Here is a 19,074-nt window from a genome sequence, read left to right as displayed (position 1 = left end):
CTCAGAGTTGATGTTCACTCTGGGACTAATCACACACCACAATATTATATAAATGCCTATTTCATAACCAAAATATTTCAAAATTATTTTTCTCTTATTTTCTTTCTTTTTTTTAAAATATTTTCTTTTAATTCTCTTCTATTTAGTTATTGAAAAACAATCATTTTACAAATCATGGAAACAATTAAATTCTAGTTTAGTAACTATTCAATCATTAAATAATATAATAGAATTAATTCGATGGTCAGAAGTTTTACTAACATTAGCTAAATTAGCTAGTTCAGCTATAGCAACAATGTTTGGATTAATTTACTTCTCTCTGGTAAGAATTAAACACTTTTTTATCTGTTTGTTTGTTATTAACATTGATAATAATAATGTGGTGTATGTTTTATATGTTGATAGATATAAGTAGTATCAGAAGTAGAATGCCTGATAGTAGAAAACTGAGAAGATGTAATTAAAGAGAATAGAAAGGGTAACAGAGAGAAATTCGAATTATAGATCACCAATGTAGATGATCAATGTCAAATGATTATGGGCCGATTAGAGTTAGATGGGAATGGTATGACGAATCAACTAACGTTGAAGTCACACCTCTTGGGCAACACGTTACGTGGATTACCCCCATCGATATATTAAGATACTAGAGATACTCTGAAGAATGTACAACACAAAGGACGTTATTACAGAAATATATTATTTAAAGTAGATACAAGCGAAAGTATGACCACCGTTGCATGGGCCAGTCCATAGCGTACGATTAACTGATGCGCGTTGATTGTCCTTAACCTTGACAATGATCGATGATCTGATCGATATTCAGTGACTTAACTGCATGATGATTTTGTTAGGGCTCAGTGATATTTCACTGGCCCTACAGAATAAAAACAGAATTGGATGAATTATGAGGTATGTAAAGGAGAACTAATAAAAGATGTGCAAATAATGTATTTAATGTATAGTGTGGTCGTCGGTATTCAATATAATCCTTAAACTTTGTATACAATTCGTCCTAATAACCGTCACTTGATAACGCCTCAACAGTGTATTAAACAGAAGATGAATACGAAGTGTTGATTACGTTTATTATTGCATCACGCACAGATCACCAAAATTACAGGTACGTTAAACAAACATGAAAGAGTAGTTCTGAAAAGCAAGCGGGCAAGTAAGTGAGCGATTAAGCGTGTGAGTCGAATGAGCAAGTCAATGAACAGGATCAAAATGTATATATGTATTACGTAGTGAGATGAACGAATCATCGAATCAATTGAGCGACTGCTGTGATGAACCAGTCGAGCTATACCGGCTGGAACAATCGTTCCTCAAGGTCCTACCATGCCAGCCAGGTCGGTTGAAGAATGGTAAGACTAAAAGCAGCAAATCCAAGGTGCGATGGCGAAGTCATACTGTTGACTGTACAGAGGTTTGACGGCAGTAAAGTGTTTCCTTCAGACAATCAACATAACAGCAATGCTGCCTTCCTCCTTAAGTGTCACTATAGCCAACGATTCTAGTGCGCAGAATACTGTCCCATGTCTACTGAACCCTCGCTCCAAACTACACATTGGAGCCTTCAACGTACGCACCACAAGTCAAATCGGTCAACAGGCCTCCTTGACTGAAACATTAGAATCTGAGCCATGTTGGTAGATGCAGACTGCTTGGTTGGGGTGCATGTGAATATCGTAACCAATGGTTGGAGACTCTGGATGACATTGCTCAGGATCGATCACAATGGCGTCAGTGTATACACTCTCTTTCTTCCCTTAAACTATCAGATTAAAATTGCTTTATATCTTTCTTTCTACCAACTAATTCTTTCTTCCTGTATTATATCCTTATACACAATCTTTCATTTATACATTACTACGATTGTTATAACTACTTTCATGAATTCGGTGTTCATCTTGTTGTGTTAATGAGATATGGCAAATTGGACCGATGCATATATGTGCCTAGTCCTACGTTGTAGCTGACTGAATGACTGATTCAAATATATTGATCACTCAAAGGTTACGCGTTTTATCCGCTCAAAACGTTGGACACCATTCTTAAAAATGTGAAGTGAAATCTTGTGAATAATCGTTCGATTAATGAATATCTATTGATAACTAACCTATTACATAATACTAATCTTATCATATTCGTATAACCAGATTTGAAATGTACCTTTGGGCAATAGAAATTTAATCTCATTAGCTACAATCTCTCTATTACTTTGATCAAAGAAGGTAGAATATATTACAACAAAAAAATACACTCTAAAACATGATATTATGGATTAAACTAGGCTAATCAATATGGAAACAATTATATTAATGACATAAGAAATCGGTATGAGATATTGACTTTTGAAGATAGCAATACAGAATTATCAATATTTTGACAAGGATTAAAGATTATACATAGTGAGAAAGGGATTTTTCGGAGATTGAAGCTAGACCACCATGGAATATCTGAAAGCACTGGACGACCGTTTCATCCTAGAATCTCGCGGAGCGGGACTGTGGATGCGCACTGCTGAGGAGTTCCATACTAGAATGCTTTAGGTCATAAATAACAATGGAAAGATACAAATAAACAAACACTAAGTGAATTTAAGCCTGGTTGGTAGTTGAAAGAAAATGGTTAACAAATGCTTACAAAGTACTTGTGTATTTCTTTCCTTCACATAATCTTTTATGCTAAATATATATGACGACTAATGTTGAGATGGATTTCTTCAAGTTATAATACAATGATGTGGTTCATCAAATCATCTTATTCAGTAGTAAGACAACAATTCAAGAAAAAAATCTGACGACATTATAAGTCTCATAAAATCTAAAAAATGTATCTAACACTGACGTTCAGCCATCTAATACACTATTGAACTGAAGAGTCTATGTTCTTTCCAATGAGGATTTGTGAGTGAGAACATAACAAGTACAGTCTTGTTTTAAGTTATTCTTCAACTGATATCAATTTATCATGTCAAAAATTATATGATCATTAAATGAATCTATAATGACCTGATATCTGACTCCATTTGGATTGTATGAATGTACACATGTCGGTGATCCTCGTATATTTCATCGATTTAACCCGCGTTATTGATATATATGTATATTGTACAATCATTGATTCAAGCAGACGATCAAAGGAACAAAACACAACAATGCTCAGTGGAGAAGGCATGTGAACCAACTCCTTTTAATCAAGCGTTAATCAATATTTATAGCCAGATAAAAATAAGTTACATGTAGTGAATAGGATAAGCAGTGTACACACTCACACACGCTCATATAAAAAAACACTCAAGGTTGATAAGTGGAATAATTAACAAGATCAAAATGTCGTTTAAGAACAATGGATAAATTGGCTTGTCCAAAATCTAGAATAAGTTATATTATAGGCTTAACATAGTAACCAACACTATCAATCCTTCAAAAACGCTAAATCTTTGAATAAATAAAAATCAACTGATAAGTTGATCAAATATGAATTGAATTTATTCATAGGATCACAATTAGAACATACAATTAACACATTTATTCAACAATCTGTTGTGTTTTTTTTTCTTTCGATTATTAATTGTTCTCCTTCTTTTTTTTTCTTCTCTATATTTCTCTATAATTTCCCTTCTGTTTAACTCTAGTTGTCAATATTTAACTATTTGTCATATATTGCTTGGTTTCTAACGTGAATGACAGGTTCTTTTGGGGGGTGGGGGAGTGGTTATATGATAAGAAGTAACTATGTTATGTCATTACCATTTTAGATACAGAGAATTTGTAATAATAATAATAATAATAATATTATTATTATTATTATTATTATTATTATTACCATTAACTATTGTTCCCCCATTCAACCTATTCATATATTTATCATAATACCACATGATGTATACAAATGAACAATACCTTTCATTCCCTACAGCTGCCTCTTATTATTATTATCATTAATAATATTCATATTACCATTGATCACATCAGGGGGAAGAAACAACTTGAAAATTGAACATAAAATAAATAGCGCGGGCAGAACAAGAAAAGAAACGAATTTAACTATTCGAAAAAAAAAATTTAAAAAAATATAAAATATGTCATCACAACAGAGATATATATATATATATAAATATAAACAAAGTTGTACAAAATAACAGTTAGCAATTATCATTGAATTAGATGTAAACATTTATTATTATTATTATTATTATTATTATTATTACTATTTTAGGAAGTAAACATTCAAAGTTATTATCAGAAGGGGGGGTGTTGTGGTAATTTATTAGTTGAATTCATGAGGTAATTGGAATTAGATTATCATGGATAACTTGAAGGCATTCGATAGTTAGTTGTTTTATTCTAGTATGGAACTCCTGAATAGTGTACATCTGATCGTAGGATTCAAACTCAGAAGCTATCAATTCGCGTGCGCACAAATACTTAACCTCTAAATCATTTAGTCGATAGCTAACAATGTTTTTATCTAATTCTTGATAGAAATCATGAACCGATTGATGTTAGACCACTATTGGGTTCGAATCCCGGTAAGCGGGATCGTGGATGCGCACTTCTGAGGAGTCCCACAATAGAATGAAACGGCTGTCCAGTGCTTCCAGGTTTTCAATGGTAGTCTAACATCAATCGATTCATGATTTCAATCAAAAGCTTAACAATCTCCACAACCACTAAACTGATCTTATCTAATTATTCTACATTGTTGTTTTATAAATAAATTAATTTATTTCAAAATAACTAATTAATCATATTCTATAATGAAGTTCAGAAGAAGAAGAAGAAGGAAGAAAGAAAGGGAAGAAAAATCGTCCAAGATTTTTGTATTTTATCAGTTACATAATTAATCATTATTTAATTAATTTGTGAATTGAATGAAATGAAGTAATCACATGTCTATAAAAATTGTAGTTTTAAATACTTTGTACAAGTTATAACAGTAGTAATTGAATGGAATATTCTATAGCCTACTGATTGTTATTCCTTATTAAAAGTTAATCTGATAATTGAATAACAATAAAAGATATATCAACAATTGAGATTATGAGTCATTTGAAGCTAAACCGCCATAGAAAACCTGAAAGCACTGGACGGCCTACTCGTCCTATTGTGGAACTCCTCAGCAGTGCACATTCACGACCCCGCTTCGCAACATTCGAACTCAGGACCTATCAGTCTTGCGCCAGGCACTTAACCAACTAGACCATTGAGCCAGCCGGTATCCAACGGTGTTAATGCCTAACTTCAACTAATCCACGAAATTGAGTGACACATCCACTATTGTCTTCAGTCAGTTACTATTTTACAACTGACCCGGTTGAACTCGACTGGTCACTGCTTCTCACTAGAACTCCAGGATATACATCTTGAAACCAGTCACTAGTGTGTATATGTTGATTAGTATCAGAAGAGCTTTTGTGGAGATTGTAGTAATTTCAACAGTTGAGATTATGAGTCAATTGAAGCTAGAACACCTTTGGAAACCTGGAAACACTGGACGGCCGTTTTGTCCTATTGCGGGACTCCTCAGCAGTACGCATCCATGACCCCGCTTTTTTTGTTGTGAAGATGACCGACGAGTGAACTTGAAGAAGTTCTAAAAGAAAGAGCAGGAGATATTTCATTTGATCAACTTTTGGAAGAATATTCAAGAATCTCTATGCATAGCTTCCCTATTGAACAGATGCGGACTGGAGGACTATAATGATGATTAGGTTTTTACTAAAAGAAAACAAACTATAAATACCTGATAGTTTTGTACCATAATTGACACTGTTTTCAAATAGCATTTCTTTCACTTGTCTTTTATCTTCTCACTTGGAGAGTTCTAGCATTCGAGTACTTTAGTTGTACGCGGTATGCTAAAAATCTAAGCTCTAGATATAACATCTTGAAGTAAATAATAAGTAGTAAAAGATGGTAAGTTTGTCTATAAAATATTCAGCACTTCTACCTAAAGTATATACTGATGATGTTGTTCAGAAGAACAATGAAGGCTTTATGACTAAATCATCCAGCTCAAAGAACAAAACTCCATAAATGTGATTGTACTACAAAATGAATATCTTAGTTATTTCAAAAAAGAAATTTATAAATGAACTTAATAAACAAGATGCAGATTTTTACAGTTCTAAAAATGAACAACTCTATACCTAAGACTTGTATTTTTCTAAGGGTGATATAACAAGCGAGATTTTAATGGACAAATCCATTGATATAACTCTTAGTGACGTTACATAATACGTAACTTTCTCAACAATCAACATACATATGATTAGTAATTGTATTTATATACTTTAATTAGATTTCTATCCCACTGGTAAAACCCTATTTTGATCATAGAATCTGTGATTTAGTTAAAGATATGACTAAGTTAAGTATTTTTTTATTTGAACAAATTCTGATACACAAATAAACGATGACAAGTAAGAAATTCTGTTTGATTTCATCATTATATATGACGGCATTTCAAGTGACCATTCGAGTTCAACCTAGTCCGCTGCGAGATAGTAACTGACGGTGGCAAAATGCTGGTGGATTGGTTGAAGTTAGATATTAACACCAACGGATGCCGGTACAATGGTCTAAAGGTTTACCGTTTGTGCGCGAGACCGACAGGTCCTGAGTTCGAATCCTGCAAAGAGTATCGTGGATGTACACTGCAAAAAAGTCCCATACTATGACGAAATGACCGTTTGGCGCTTTCACGTTTTCCACGGTAGTCTAGCCTTAATTAACTCATGAATTTAACTATTAAATTACTACAATCTCTATAAAACTCCTTTCTGATAATTATAATGTGAGAAGCTGTGACCAGTGGAGTTCAACCAGGTCTGTTGTGAGGTAGTAATTCACTGAAGACAATGGTGGATATGTTACTCAATTTAGTGAATTAGTTGAAGTTAGACATTAACACCGTCGGATGCCGTACAGCTCAGTGATCTAATGGTTAAGCGCTCACGCGCGATTCCGATAGGTCCCGGGTTTGAATCTCGCAAGGTGGGATCGTAGATGCGCATTGCTGAGGAGTCCCACAATAAGACGAAATGACCGTCCAGTACTTCCAAGTTTTCTATGATGGTCTAGCTTCAATTGACTCATGATCTTAACCATTCAAGCTATAAATGTATTTATTTCCATCCTGAAATATTTCGTTTTATATATATAATTATAACAGTGACTCATCAACTTTTATTTTCTTCATTTCATAAGTGGTAAAACGATGAAGTTTTTTGTTTTGTATACATTTTATTTCATTGAATTGAATTTTGTTTTAATTTTTTAGAGACCGCCAACATTAATTGCATTTCCTATCATAGCAATTATCTCATTTGTATTTTGTTATTTTATTTCAAGTGTTATACTTGCCACTTTACAAGTAAGTAATGCTCTTATATTAGTTTGTTTTGTGTGTGATAAACTACTTAAAACTACTGAATATAAAAATGTCTACAATCATAAATTATTTCTTTTAATTGAAAATGAGGTGATTATGTAATAATTTCACTTTCGGACAGTTATAATAGTTAAGTTGATGTATACCTAATTAATGATTCATTTTGAATACTTTAGAAACTGTGTTGAATGGTAAACGGATATATTAGTCATTATAGAAATTAAGCTTAAAGGTAAGGTGTTGAGTATTCTAAAGGACGATCGTTTCGTCCTATTGTGGGACTCCTCAGCAGCGTGTATCCACGATCTCGTTCGCGGGATTCGAACCTGTGGCCTCCAGTTTCGTGCGCGGACGCCTAATCTCCAAACCGCTGAGCCGGCCGGAATCCAACAGTGTTATTGTCTAACCTCAATGAATCTGCGAAATTGCGCGACCGTCTTCCATTGAACTGAAGTAGATACCTGTCTCTATCCAACATGGATTAGCTCCACTGGTCACGGCTTCTCACAAAGCTAGTCTCACGAACGGGATCGTGGATGAGCACTATTGAGAAGTCCCACAATAGGACGAGACGGCCGTCCAGTGCTTACAGGTTTTCAAAGGTAGTCTAACATTAATCGGTTCCTGATCTCAATGAAAAACATAATAATCTCCACAACCCTATATTGATATTCTAAAGGAGACAACACAGAGTTCAGTCATTAAAAGAAGAAAATGAAACATCGACGATTGAAACATTTCAATGGAATAAAATTTAAACCTTAATTAGATATTTTAGTTTAGTAGTTCCATGAGAAATATGAAATTCTAAGATGGCTGTACCAATCCAATCACAATTGACGGGAAGATTTGGAAGATGTAAAAACCTTTACATATTTGAGCAGCATCATTGATGAACAGGGTGGATCTGATGCAGATGTGAAGACGCGGATCGGCAAAGCAAGAGCAGCATATTTACAACTGAGGAACATCTGGAACTCAAAGCAACTGTCAACCAACACCAAGGTCAGGATTTTCAATACAAATGTCAAGACAGTTCTACTGTATGGGGCAGAAACCTGGAGAACTACGAAAGCCATCATCCACAAGATACAGGTGTTTATTAACAATTGTCTACGCAGAATACTTCAGATCCATTGGCCGGACACTATTAGCAACAACGTACTGTGGGAGAGAACAAACCAGATCGCAGCGGTGGAAGAAATCAGGAAGAAGTACTGGAAGTGGATTGGAAACACATTGAGGAAAGCACCCAACTGCGTCACAAGACAAGTCCTCACATGGAATCCTGAAGGTCAAAGGAAAAGAGGAAGACCAAAGAACACATTACGCCGAGAAATGGAAATAGACATGAGAGAAATGAACAAGAATTGGATGGAACTAGAAAAGAAGGCCCAGGACAGAGTTGGTTGGAGAATGCTGGTCGGCGGCCTATGCTCCATTGGGAGTAACAGGCGTAAGTAAGTAAGTAAGATGACTGTTATTCTGGTGTTACAGATAGCTAGTAGTTTTAGTATCAACACCCCTATAAACATAAAATTATCCATTTTCTTTATAAATTCTTAATATACACTTGATCTAACAATGTCCATTTCATAACTATCAGTTGAATTAAATGATTTAATTATGGATATTAATTTCAAATAAGTATTGCATACACATGTGCTTTATTGTTTAAGCAAAACGATTTGAAGATGTTTTAAATCAAATAACTTCCACTAGCAAATTGAAATACAATGTACAAAACAGTTTAAATAATTACTTTAACTAAGTAGATAACGCAATGATGTTCCAATTGAATGGTACTGGGTTAGAGACTTGGAGTGAATTCCAGGATTCTGGGATGTAGGCATATCCATAGGACGAGTCCCAAATAAGATGAAACGTGCGTCATGGATTTCACTACTAGGCAATATTTATCTTAGTGAGTGTTTGAGTTGGTTGGTTATTGATATTCAGGAATGAATTTTGATTATCATTTAGTTGTTATAAGTGCACCACTGTACATACTGATTCGATTAAGTCACTATATCAAAAGTTAATAAGAATAGATAGATTATGAATAATATTGCAGAGATTTTCTTTAAAAACATCATACCCATTTAATAAGTTAATGGTTAAACGGAGTCATTAACTCGTTGAACAGCACATTAGCAGTTTTTTAACAGAAGGGGTTTTTGTGGACATTGTAGTAATTCAATAGTTGGATTCATGAGTCAACTAAAGCTAGACCACCATGGAAAACTCAGAAGCACCGGATGGTCGTTACGTCATAGTATGGGACTCTTCAGCAGTGTACATCCACGATCCCGCTCTCGGGATTCGAACTCAGGACCTGTCGGTCTCGAGTGCGAAGGCTAAACCTCTAGACCATTATGCCGACATCCGGTGGTGTTAATGTCTAACTTCAACTAGGTCTATTGTGAGATAGTAAATCACTGAAGACAATGGTGAACGGTGGCACATTACCAGTTTCTTATGTTTCTGAGTTCCATTTTGATCATTGATACTACAAAGTGTAGATAAATTCAGAAGTTAAGTATCAAATATAACATAATGATAGTCTTAGTTTCCCTTGTTAGCTATAATTCACTTTACCTTACATTGTTCTTTCTATTCTGTAGCATATACTATCTACAATTGTAATTTGTTATTGTTTACAAGAATGTAAATTTGCTGAAGATGAACTATTTGGTCGTGAATCTAAATTTATTTTTCGGCATGAAAATTTCAAGGTAAAAATTACTCCTTTTTAGTTTTGTTTTTAAATATTATTGACATAGATAGTATGAAAACTGGATGTAATAAGGTTAGAATTTATCCGTATAACAAACGTTTTCAGTGGTCTAAAGTTATTGGGTTATTGATTTATACCAACCATAGACAGTTGCATGAGAATAGATATAACACGTCGTCATCATTACCGTTGTGCTAAGATACCAAAAAACGAGATTATTGATCTTTCAATCTAACGCTGGCTATTTAATTAGGTTTTAAGATCACAAGCCATTACTAATATCTGAATGTTTGGTTTTCTGAAGATAATCAAAAAGCGTTCGATATTATTCATCTTTTACTTCGTTAGTGTTTTAGTCAATGGCAAGAGCCTAGGCAGAAATGACAAGGAGACAATGACAACAACCCAAAACTTTCCTACTTTTTTTCTCTATCAATTAGTTTAACAACATATAAGAGACTGTTATCTGAAATCCATATAAAGAGTCTTCGTTCTGGCTTCACACTCATTACTTCATCTATTCTGATTGAACAACGGAAAGGTATCACTGAGTCTTCAGATACCTAAGTGCCGCATTCCTACAAATGAAGAACATATGGTTTAGTGGTCCTATATTTGACTCTAATTAGATTGTATGAATGATTGTTATTGAAATACACATGTCGCCTATCCTCATATAAAATTATCGACTTAACTCGCGTCCGTGAATAATGGAAATATATAAGTCGAATACGAGAATTGATTTTCGGATGCACATATTTTTCATACTCATTGATCGTGACAGATAATCAGAGGGACGAAGCGAAGGAAGCTCAGAGACGAGAGTGAAGTGAAACAAGATGGCGAGGAAGCCAAATCCTTTTAATCAATCGTGAATCAATATTTATAGTCACACAAAAATACGCTACAGACATGTGATGAATAGGATATACAGTATGCACACATACATTTATATAAAAAGTGAAAAATTAACAAGGTCAAAATATGACTCAAAAAGAACGAATAGATTGGTCTGTCCAGAAGCTAGAATAAGTTATATGGGCTTAACACAGTAAGCGACACTAAAATGGAACTCAAAACAACTCTCAACCAATATCGAAGTCAGAATCTTCAATATGAACGTCAAGGCAGTTCTACTGTATGGAGCTGAAACTTAGAGAACTACAACAACCATCATCAAGAAGGTGCAAGCATTTATAAATAGTTGTCTACGTAAGATACTCAACATCCATTGGCCGGATACCATCAGCAATAGTTTTTTATGGGAGAGAACACACCAGCTTCCAACTGAAGAGGAAATTCGGAAAGACAATGGAAATGGATAGGACATACATTACGCAAATCATCAAACTGCATAACAAGGCAAGCTCTTACTTAGAATCCCGAAGGAAAGCGGAAAAGAGGAAGGCCAAAGAACAGATATGGAAAGGATGAATAACAACTGGAAGGAGCTGGAAAGAACTGTACAGAACAGGGTTGGATTGCGAACACTAGTGAGCGGTCTATGCTCCTTCACGAGAAGTGACAGGCGTAAGTAAGTAAGGATGTCATCAGCAACAACCTACTGTGGGAAAAGACAAACCAGCTTCCAGCCATAAAGGAATTTAGGAAAAGACGTTGAAAGTGAATAGGACATATATTACGGCAATCATCAAACTGCATCAGGAGGCAAGTGCTAACTCGGAATTCTGAAGGGAAACGAAATGAGGAAGGCCAATGAACATAGTGCGTTGGAGATTGGAAACAGATTTGCATCAGATCGACCGTGTTTATCAATGGTGCTTTTCAGATATGTAAATGTTTTTACATCCTCCAAAGCTTCTGCGTCAAGTGTTACTTGATTGTTACATGCTGTGTTGTATCGGAGAATCTTGCTTTTCCCTATGTGTATGTTGAGACCTACTGCTGCTGAGGCTGCTGCCACACTGGTCGTCTTCTTCTGTATTTGTTGGTTCGTGTGCGATAGAAGAGCCAGATCGTCTGCGAAGTCTAGATCGTCCAATTGCATCCCAGCTGTCCACTGTATCCCATACTTCCCCTCAGATGTTGACGTCTTCTCCCCCCCCCTCATCGAATTGTAGTTGATACAACTCAAATAAAAGTAAATACATGTATCTAATGCAGATAGACTTATTATTGTTCGACACTAAACAATGATTAAATGAACAGATCGTTATTAGGGGAAATGATTCATCATATTTTGTCCAAAGTTAAACAACCGATTGATAAGTGAAGAGATTCTTCAAAAAATAAATTCGTGGGAAGTTATTAAGATTCATATTAGATAAGCATTTGATTAATGTGAACATTTTTTAGCTCTTTACTTATTTTCTAGTTTTTGGTTTAAATATGGCATTAGTCATCTTACATCAAAGGTATAAAAATCTACACATGTGCAATTAAAATTTGCTGATTTTCGTTGCCATGCCAAGGGTATAGACCAAAAAAGCGCTTCAATCAATGTTTTGTAGTTAAAGGAAATTGGCAGGAAACTTTGGACTTCGGTTTCATAACAGCCTAACTTAAAACGTTTGAGATTCAATCCTTTCAACAGGATTCGAAGTATTATCAGACAATTCCACATAGTGAGACATTATCACATGGCTATTTGAACTGTAACTGGCCTTAGGTGAGATTGAAAGACAAATTGATTTCATCCTTGTTTAATCCTTATCGGTAATCGAATCTATTGCCACCTCAATAACTGATTGTTAACATCTCAGTCTGTGAAGCTGGGTTATGTAAAGAGAAATCCATTACGGATTGTCAGTCCCCTCAAGATTACAGATACATTTCGCTACAATGTACCTATTATCACATAACCTAGGTATAGGGTGTTCCACCATCGACGTCCAAACACTTAATATCTCAACAATGTGCACGCGTTATGAATTCACCTTGGCTTATGACCACATTGCAACCTAATCAAAAGAATTTGACCATCACTAAGGTCTAGAAACATTTGACGTTAGTTACTTTTTAGTAATAAATCAGTACAAAGCTACAGTCTCTTGCAACAGCGAATACATGTTGAATAGAAATTGTGCTTAGTAATTTGGTATCGCATTTATCAAGTTAAAACAAAGGTTATTTTATCTGTACTGTTTATAAGATTGGTCAAAGAGTAAAACCAACTTAACGAACTATTAAAAAGTCAAGTAATACAAGACATTTGTTTGTAATTTCTCACCGTTTCATGTTTCAACTAAACCTAGTCACTAGGTTGATTGACTGATTGATGAACAGTATAAACCGACAACTAGAACAGCATTCGTTCAAACTATTTGTTCACATTTTCTAAGTCAGTCATTGTTCAACGGTCATTCTTTTCTATTGGTTTATTAGCTTTAGAAACAATAAGATATTTATTATATATAATCACTTAACATTAAATACATACTAGCGGGGTGTATGCTACTTATGTCGACATAAGTAGTATATAACACCAATCAGAAAAGGAATGCCTAATATCAGGAAGTTGTAAAGATCGAATAAAAGAGAACTGGGACAGAGAGTAATTATTATGGCAATGAAAGAATTTTAAGATGATTGATAGGGGATTTGTAAATGAAGTATTGAACTTATGGTTTTCACATTCTACCAAAGAACTACTTATATATCGACTATAAGTGTCATACACCATAGTACACTTACTTACCATCTATCCCATTTGATATGTATATCTTATAATTGATTGTATATATTATTCTTTAACTTGACTTGTTCGATAACAAAATGATGTGTTACCTTTCATCATTGTCATCGTATTTATTCTCTATAATTCTATCAGTGTCATTTGGTCAAATTATTAAATACCACCAATTCAAAGCCTAATACATTACGTAATGGATGTATAACAGATAAATTTCATAATCAATTATCTGATTCTTTTCAAAATTATCGAAATCTTGATATACAATGGATAGAGAATTCAGAGGATGATTATAGTGTAAAAGGATTTACATTGAATCCTCCATTACCAAAGAAAAAAACTATTTGTATACAGTAATATTATGTAATGATTGTAAATTATTGTAATATTTCAAATTCTGTTAACATATATATTCATTTTTTATCATTCTAATGATACTACTAATACTACTAATACTATTACTAATACTACTACTACTACCACCACTACTACTACTGCTACTACTAATACTACCACTATCACCACCACTACTACTACTACCACTACCACCACCACTACTAATAATAATAATACTGCTAATACTACTAATAGTACGACTACGACTATTACTACTACTATTAATACTACCAATCATAATAATTATAATAAGACTGGTTAGTATTCATTTTCTATTCGATATAATGTATTCAAACAAATGATCATTATAATTTTTATAATAATCCATACGGAACATTATGTAATGAGACATACTAACTTATACTCATAGAGTGAAAAGACTTTGTAAAGTGTTTCCTCCTCCTCCTCCTCCTCCTCCTCTACTACTACTACTACTAATAATAATAATAATAATAATAATTCATGATTATGTATCCATGCGCACATTTTCAACTTTTCCTCTTGAATCTTGACAAGTCGATTCGCAGAGTTGGATACAAAAAAAGCTTTTCCATTTTAAAGGATTTTACTTTTATTTATTTATTTATTCATTTTGACTGTAAATAGGCTGACAGGTACTTTTCCTTTTTTATTACATCTCTTGCATGATTACATAACACATTTCCTTTTTAATCTGTTTTTTGTTTGTTTGTTTGTGTAAATTTAATGCATGGTGATGATGTTATAACACAGTGTAATAAAATCTTATTTAAATTATTTACACTTATTATAAAAAAGGGAACTTAAAGTAAGAAAACAATTTTAATAGAGTAACGGTACTTAGTGATGATCACTATCACAACCGTTGTTGCTACCTTGACGTAGTGGTCAGGCTTGCATATCTTGGTGAACCAATCGAACTATACTGGCTGGAACAATCGTTCTTCAACGTCCTACCATGCCAGACAGGTCGGTTGAAGAACGGTAAGACTAAAAGCAAAAAACCCAAGGTCTGAAGGCGAAGTCATACTGCTCACTGTACAGAGGTGTGACGGCAGTAAGGTGTTTCCTTCAGACAACCAGCATAACAGCGATGTTGCCTTCCCACAAGAAGGGTGGGGTAACTATGTTCGAATTGATGTGTAGTGGTTTTCCTTCGTTAATTCATCACCATTGTAACCGTCATTATAAAAATCATAACGGTGTTTCAAATCGGAAGGCAATGAGAAACAGCAAATATAGTATATCAGGGGATAGCGCTGATCATAAAGCTATAAGCACATCGAGCGAATTTGAATCGGAGAGGCGAATAAATATATGAGAGCAATTACATAGGCAAATTTATAGTCAAATTCATAAGGGCTCAGCAAGGTTAAAGTAAAAGCTAATAATAGAATGTGAGTACACATGTGGTGTGTGCTACTTATATTGACATAAGTAGTATATGATGTAAGTCGTGAACAGAAGGTCTGGCAGGAGAGAGACATGAGCATCGAACAGTTAAGAATGGAGACAGAATGCCGTTGGTATGAGCATGCAAGGACAATGAAGTCTGAGTCATTTTGAGACAATTGGTGGACATTTTGCAAATTAACCATTTACTTTATGATTGTTAGATTTTAATAACAAGTCCTGTAATTTTGTGTTAAATACATTCGGTTGTCCCCACCCGTGTTCTGTTCACTACGCATACATACATTGGGAGAAGGATGAATCATCGAGTGATATTTAAGTAATCAACCACTTAAACTAAGTTTTGTCATACGATCTAGTGATTATAACAGTACAAAAAATATGCGGATTGTTACTGTTCAAGTAACATTGTCTGTTAAGTCAATTAAAAGGGTTTCATCAAAGTCAACCATAATCGAAATTGGTTGTAAGATAATTGCTACAGATCATTGGTTGGCTATGGTTTTATTTGTCTTCTTTTAAAAGACTAATACATGATTGAATCCTATCGGATATTCACTTTTTCCATGGTGGTCTAACTTCAATTGACTCATGAATTCAACTATTAAATTACCACAATCTCCACAAAAAAACCATCTCTGATTTTTTAAAAAAATCCCATTGGAAATGTTATTACTCTAAGGCTTATGGATTTGTTAGAAATAGGTTAGTAGAAATAGTTTGAAGTTTAATTTTTACAGTGATTTCATCTAAATACAATCAAATAGCATATCGAGATTTCAATGTAGTCAATATGTGATGTTTGCTACTGATGTTGACACAAACAAGTAGTATGTATCATCAGTCCAAAAGTGAAATGCCTATAGGCAGAAGGTTAAGAAGATCAAAGAAAAGAGGACAAGAACAATGAATGATTGACGTGGAATTGAAAGAACAATAAAGTCTGAGACGATTGATAGACATTTACAGAAGCAACAGTCAAGTCTGAGACAATTGAGGGATATTTAGCAAATGAATTATTTACTGTATGGTTCTCAGATTTTAATAAGATATTGTGTAAGTTTGTATTCACATATATTTGATTGTTATCACTGTTGTTTTTGTTCACTACAACAATAATGAGTCGTTAATTTAATAGTACTCAAGTTCTTGTATGATACTGTCCGAAAAATCGATAAACTTTACTGGACGATGGATAAGTTCTAATGATAAATGACGATCGTAAAATGAATGTACTATAATTAATATTAGCTAGATTACAATAGTTGGCATTCACATTATGAGTCATTTCTTATACGAATTCTTTTGGTGATGCAGTTGAATCAATGAAGAGTACAATCTTGAGATGGTGGAGAAGATTTGTAGCTCAGGTGGATAATTTTGGTTTAGTTTTGTTCTCTGACCATACCATCCAGCTCAAAGAACAAAACTCCACCAAAAAGAGTATAATCTACAAAGTTATACAATCCTTTCATCGTCATATAATATATTGATCAAGCTTAAAATTTTGTTCACTCAAATCGATAAAGTGAAATCTATTCTCAATCCACATCAAAAGAATGAACTGTTCAATCTACAAACATTGTCTGTTGTACATGAATAAAAATAAAATAGCTGGTAAAGATGGATAACAGTGACTGATCTGTCATGATCATGAAGATTCCGACATTTTACAACATCCCCCTTATCTGTTGACTACAAATATAGAATCCTATGAAATTGCTAGAATACAAATTTAACTGAAAAAGAATTAAGAAGTGTTGATGAGCATAAATTGGACACTATCACCACTGGATGCCGACTCAGTGGTCCAGTAGGTTAAGCGTTCGCTCGCGAGACCGAAGGCCCTGGGTTCGAATCCCATGAGCGGGATCGTGGATGCGCACCGCTGAGGAGTCCTACAATAGGACGAAACGGCCGTCCAGTGCTTCCAAGTTTCAAAAGGTGGTCAAACATCAATCGGATCATGATCTCAATCATAAATTAGTATGTTGTTTTTTCAGAATACAAAGAATGCATTGGGTTTAATTCATGAAAAGTATGATTATAAATAAACTCAAGTTATAAATCATTTACTTGGTTACAATGAGATTATTTTCTTATTTGATATAGATTGAATATTAACGCTACATCTTCATTTGAATTAAACTCTGAAGAAACAACTAAAGGTTTATTCACCTGGAAATTATTTACAACCTAATCTACTTGAAGGTTCTTCAGTTCTTAACAAGTAATATATTGCATAAACATTTCACTTGTTAAAATAGATGAGTCAATGACGTAATTAAATTTGTAAATTACCAAATAAATACTAAAAGAAATTCAATATAATAATAGTAAGAACATCTGGAACTCAAAACAACTCTCTGTCAACCAACACTAAGGTCAGGATTTTCAATACAAATGTCAAGACAGTTCTACTGTATGGGGCAGAAACCTGGAGAACTACGAAAGCCATCATCCACAAGATACAGGTGTTTATTAACAATTTTCTATGCAAAATACTTCAAATCCGTTGACCAAACACTATCAGCAACAACCTACTTTGGAATAGAACAGACCAGATCCCAGCGGTGGAAGAAATCAGGAAGAAGCATTGGAAGTGGATTGGACACACATTGAGGAAATCACCCAAATGCGTCACAAAACAAGCCCTCACATGGAATCCTGAAGGTTAAAGGAAAAGAGGAAGACCAAAGAACACAATACACCGAGAAATGGAGACAGACATGAGAAGAATAAACAACAATTGGATAGAACTGGAATAAAAGTCTCTAAACATGTTGTGTTGGAGAATGCTGATCGTTGGCCTATGCTCTATTGTAGGTAACAGGCGTAAGTAAGTAAGCAAGTAATAGCAATAACATCTGATCTATTGATCAGTAGACTATTGTCTAAAGTACATTTATATACCAGCTCAATTTTGATGATTGAAACTGAATAAAAATTGCTTTATTACCGTATAATTTTATATTTTACAATTTTAATTCAACCTAAAATAACAAATCAAAGAAGTAAAGACAAACAAGAATGAAAGTGGAAGTTACTTTTTTTATTATCTAAAATAAATTATGGTTCATTCATTTTAGTTTGTACAAGAAAAAACAAAGTACAAAATCAAACTGTGTTTTTTTTTTCTTTCTTGGCAAATTGATCCAGAAAATGTATCTGGATACACGTGTTTGAAAGGATAAAGAATAATGAATGTTTCTGGGAAAGGTATAGTAAAACAACAAAAAAAAGGAAAGAAAGAAATTTACCAGAATCTTTTGATATATCAACGAATACATATGCGGCGCACTAATCACTTGATTTGTGTGTCGGCTGTGATACTGCCCGGGGGTCCAGACCCAAGTAGGTAGTTTTCTTAGAGGGCCACACTTGGAGCCTTCGATCTAAATGTTTGATCCATAAGGAAGTGAGCAACTTCAGGAGATTCAGTCCCATGTTAGCCGGTGACTAATAATTGATTTATACGCCATTTGTTCCCTCA

The 19,074-nt window shown here is 34.1% G+C and overlaps 1 protein-coding gene across 1 annotated transcript in view; it reads left to right on the top strand.

Annotated features, from left to right (window-relative positions):
* The window catches only part of MS3_00010881 (uncharacterized protein), a gene marked incomplete at its 5' end in the record, with an annotated part of 31,728 nt that extends 16,782 nt beyond the window's left edge, over positions 1-14,946 (top strand). The window contains 4 exons of the mRNA XM_051219288.1: positions 147-322; positions 7,294-7,386; positions 10,029-10,139; positions 13,932-14,946. Of these exons, the coding sequence (XP_051066003.1) occupies positions 147-322; positions 7,294-7,386; positions 10,029-10,139; positions 13,932-14,150 (599 nt within the window). The 3' untranslated portion in view covers positions 14,151-14,946. The remainder of the gene's footprint in view (positions 1-146; positions 323-7,293; positions 7,387-10,028; positions 10,140-13,931) is intronic.
* Positions 14,947-19,074: the final 4,128 nt, after the last annotated feature.

This window comes from Schistosoma haematobium, chromosome 4 (genome assembly GCF_000699445.3).
Source record: "Schistosoma haematobium chromosome 4, whole genome shotgun sequence".
In the NCBI taxonomy this organism is placed as follows: Eukaryota; Metazoa; Platyhelminthes; class Trematoda; order Strigeidida; family Schistosomatidae; genus Schistosoma; species Schistosoma haematobium.
Note: the sequence above shows the minus strand (reverse complement) of the source record. Positions and strands in the feature narration are given on the sequence as shown.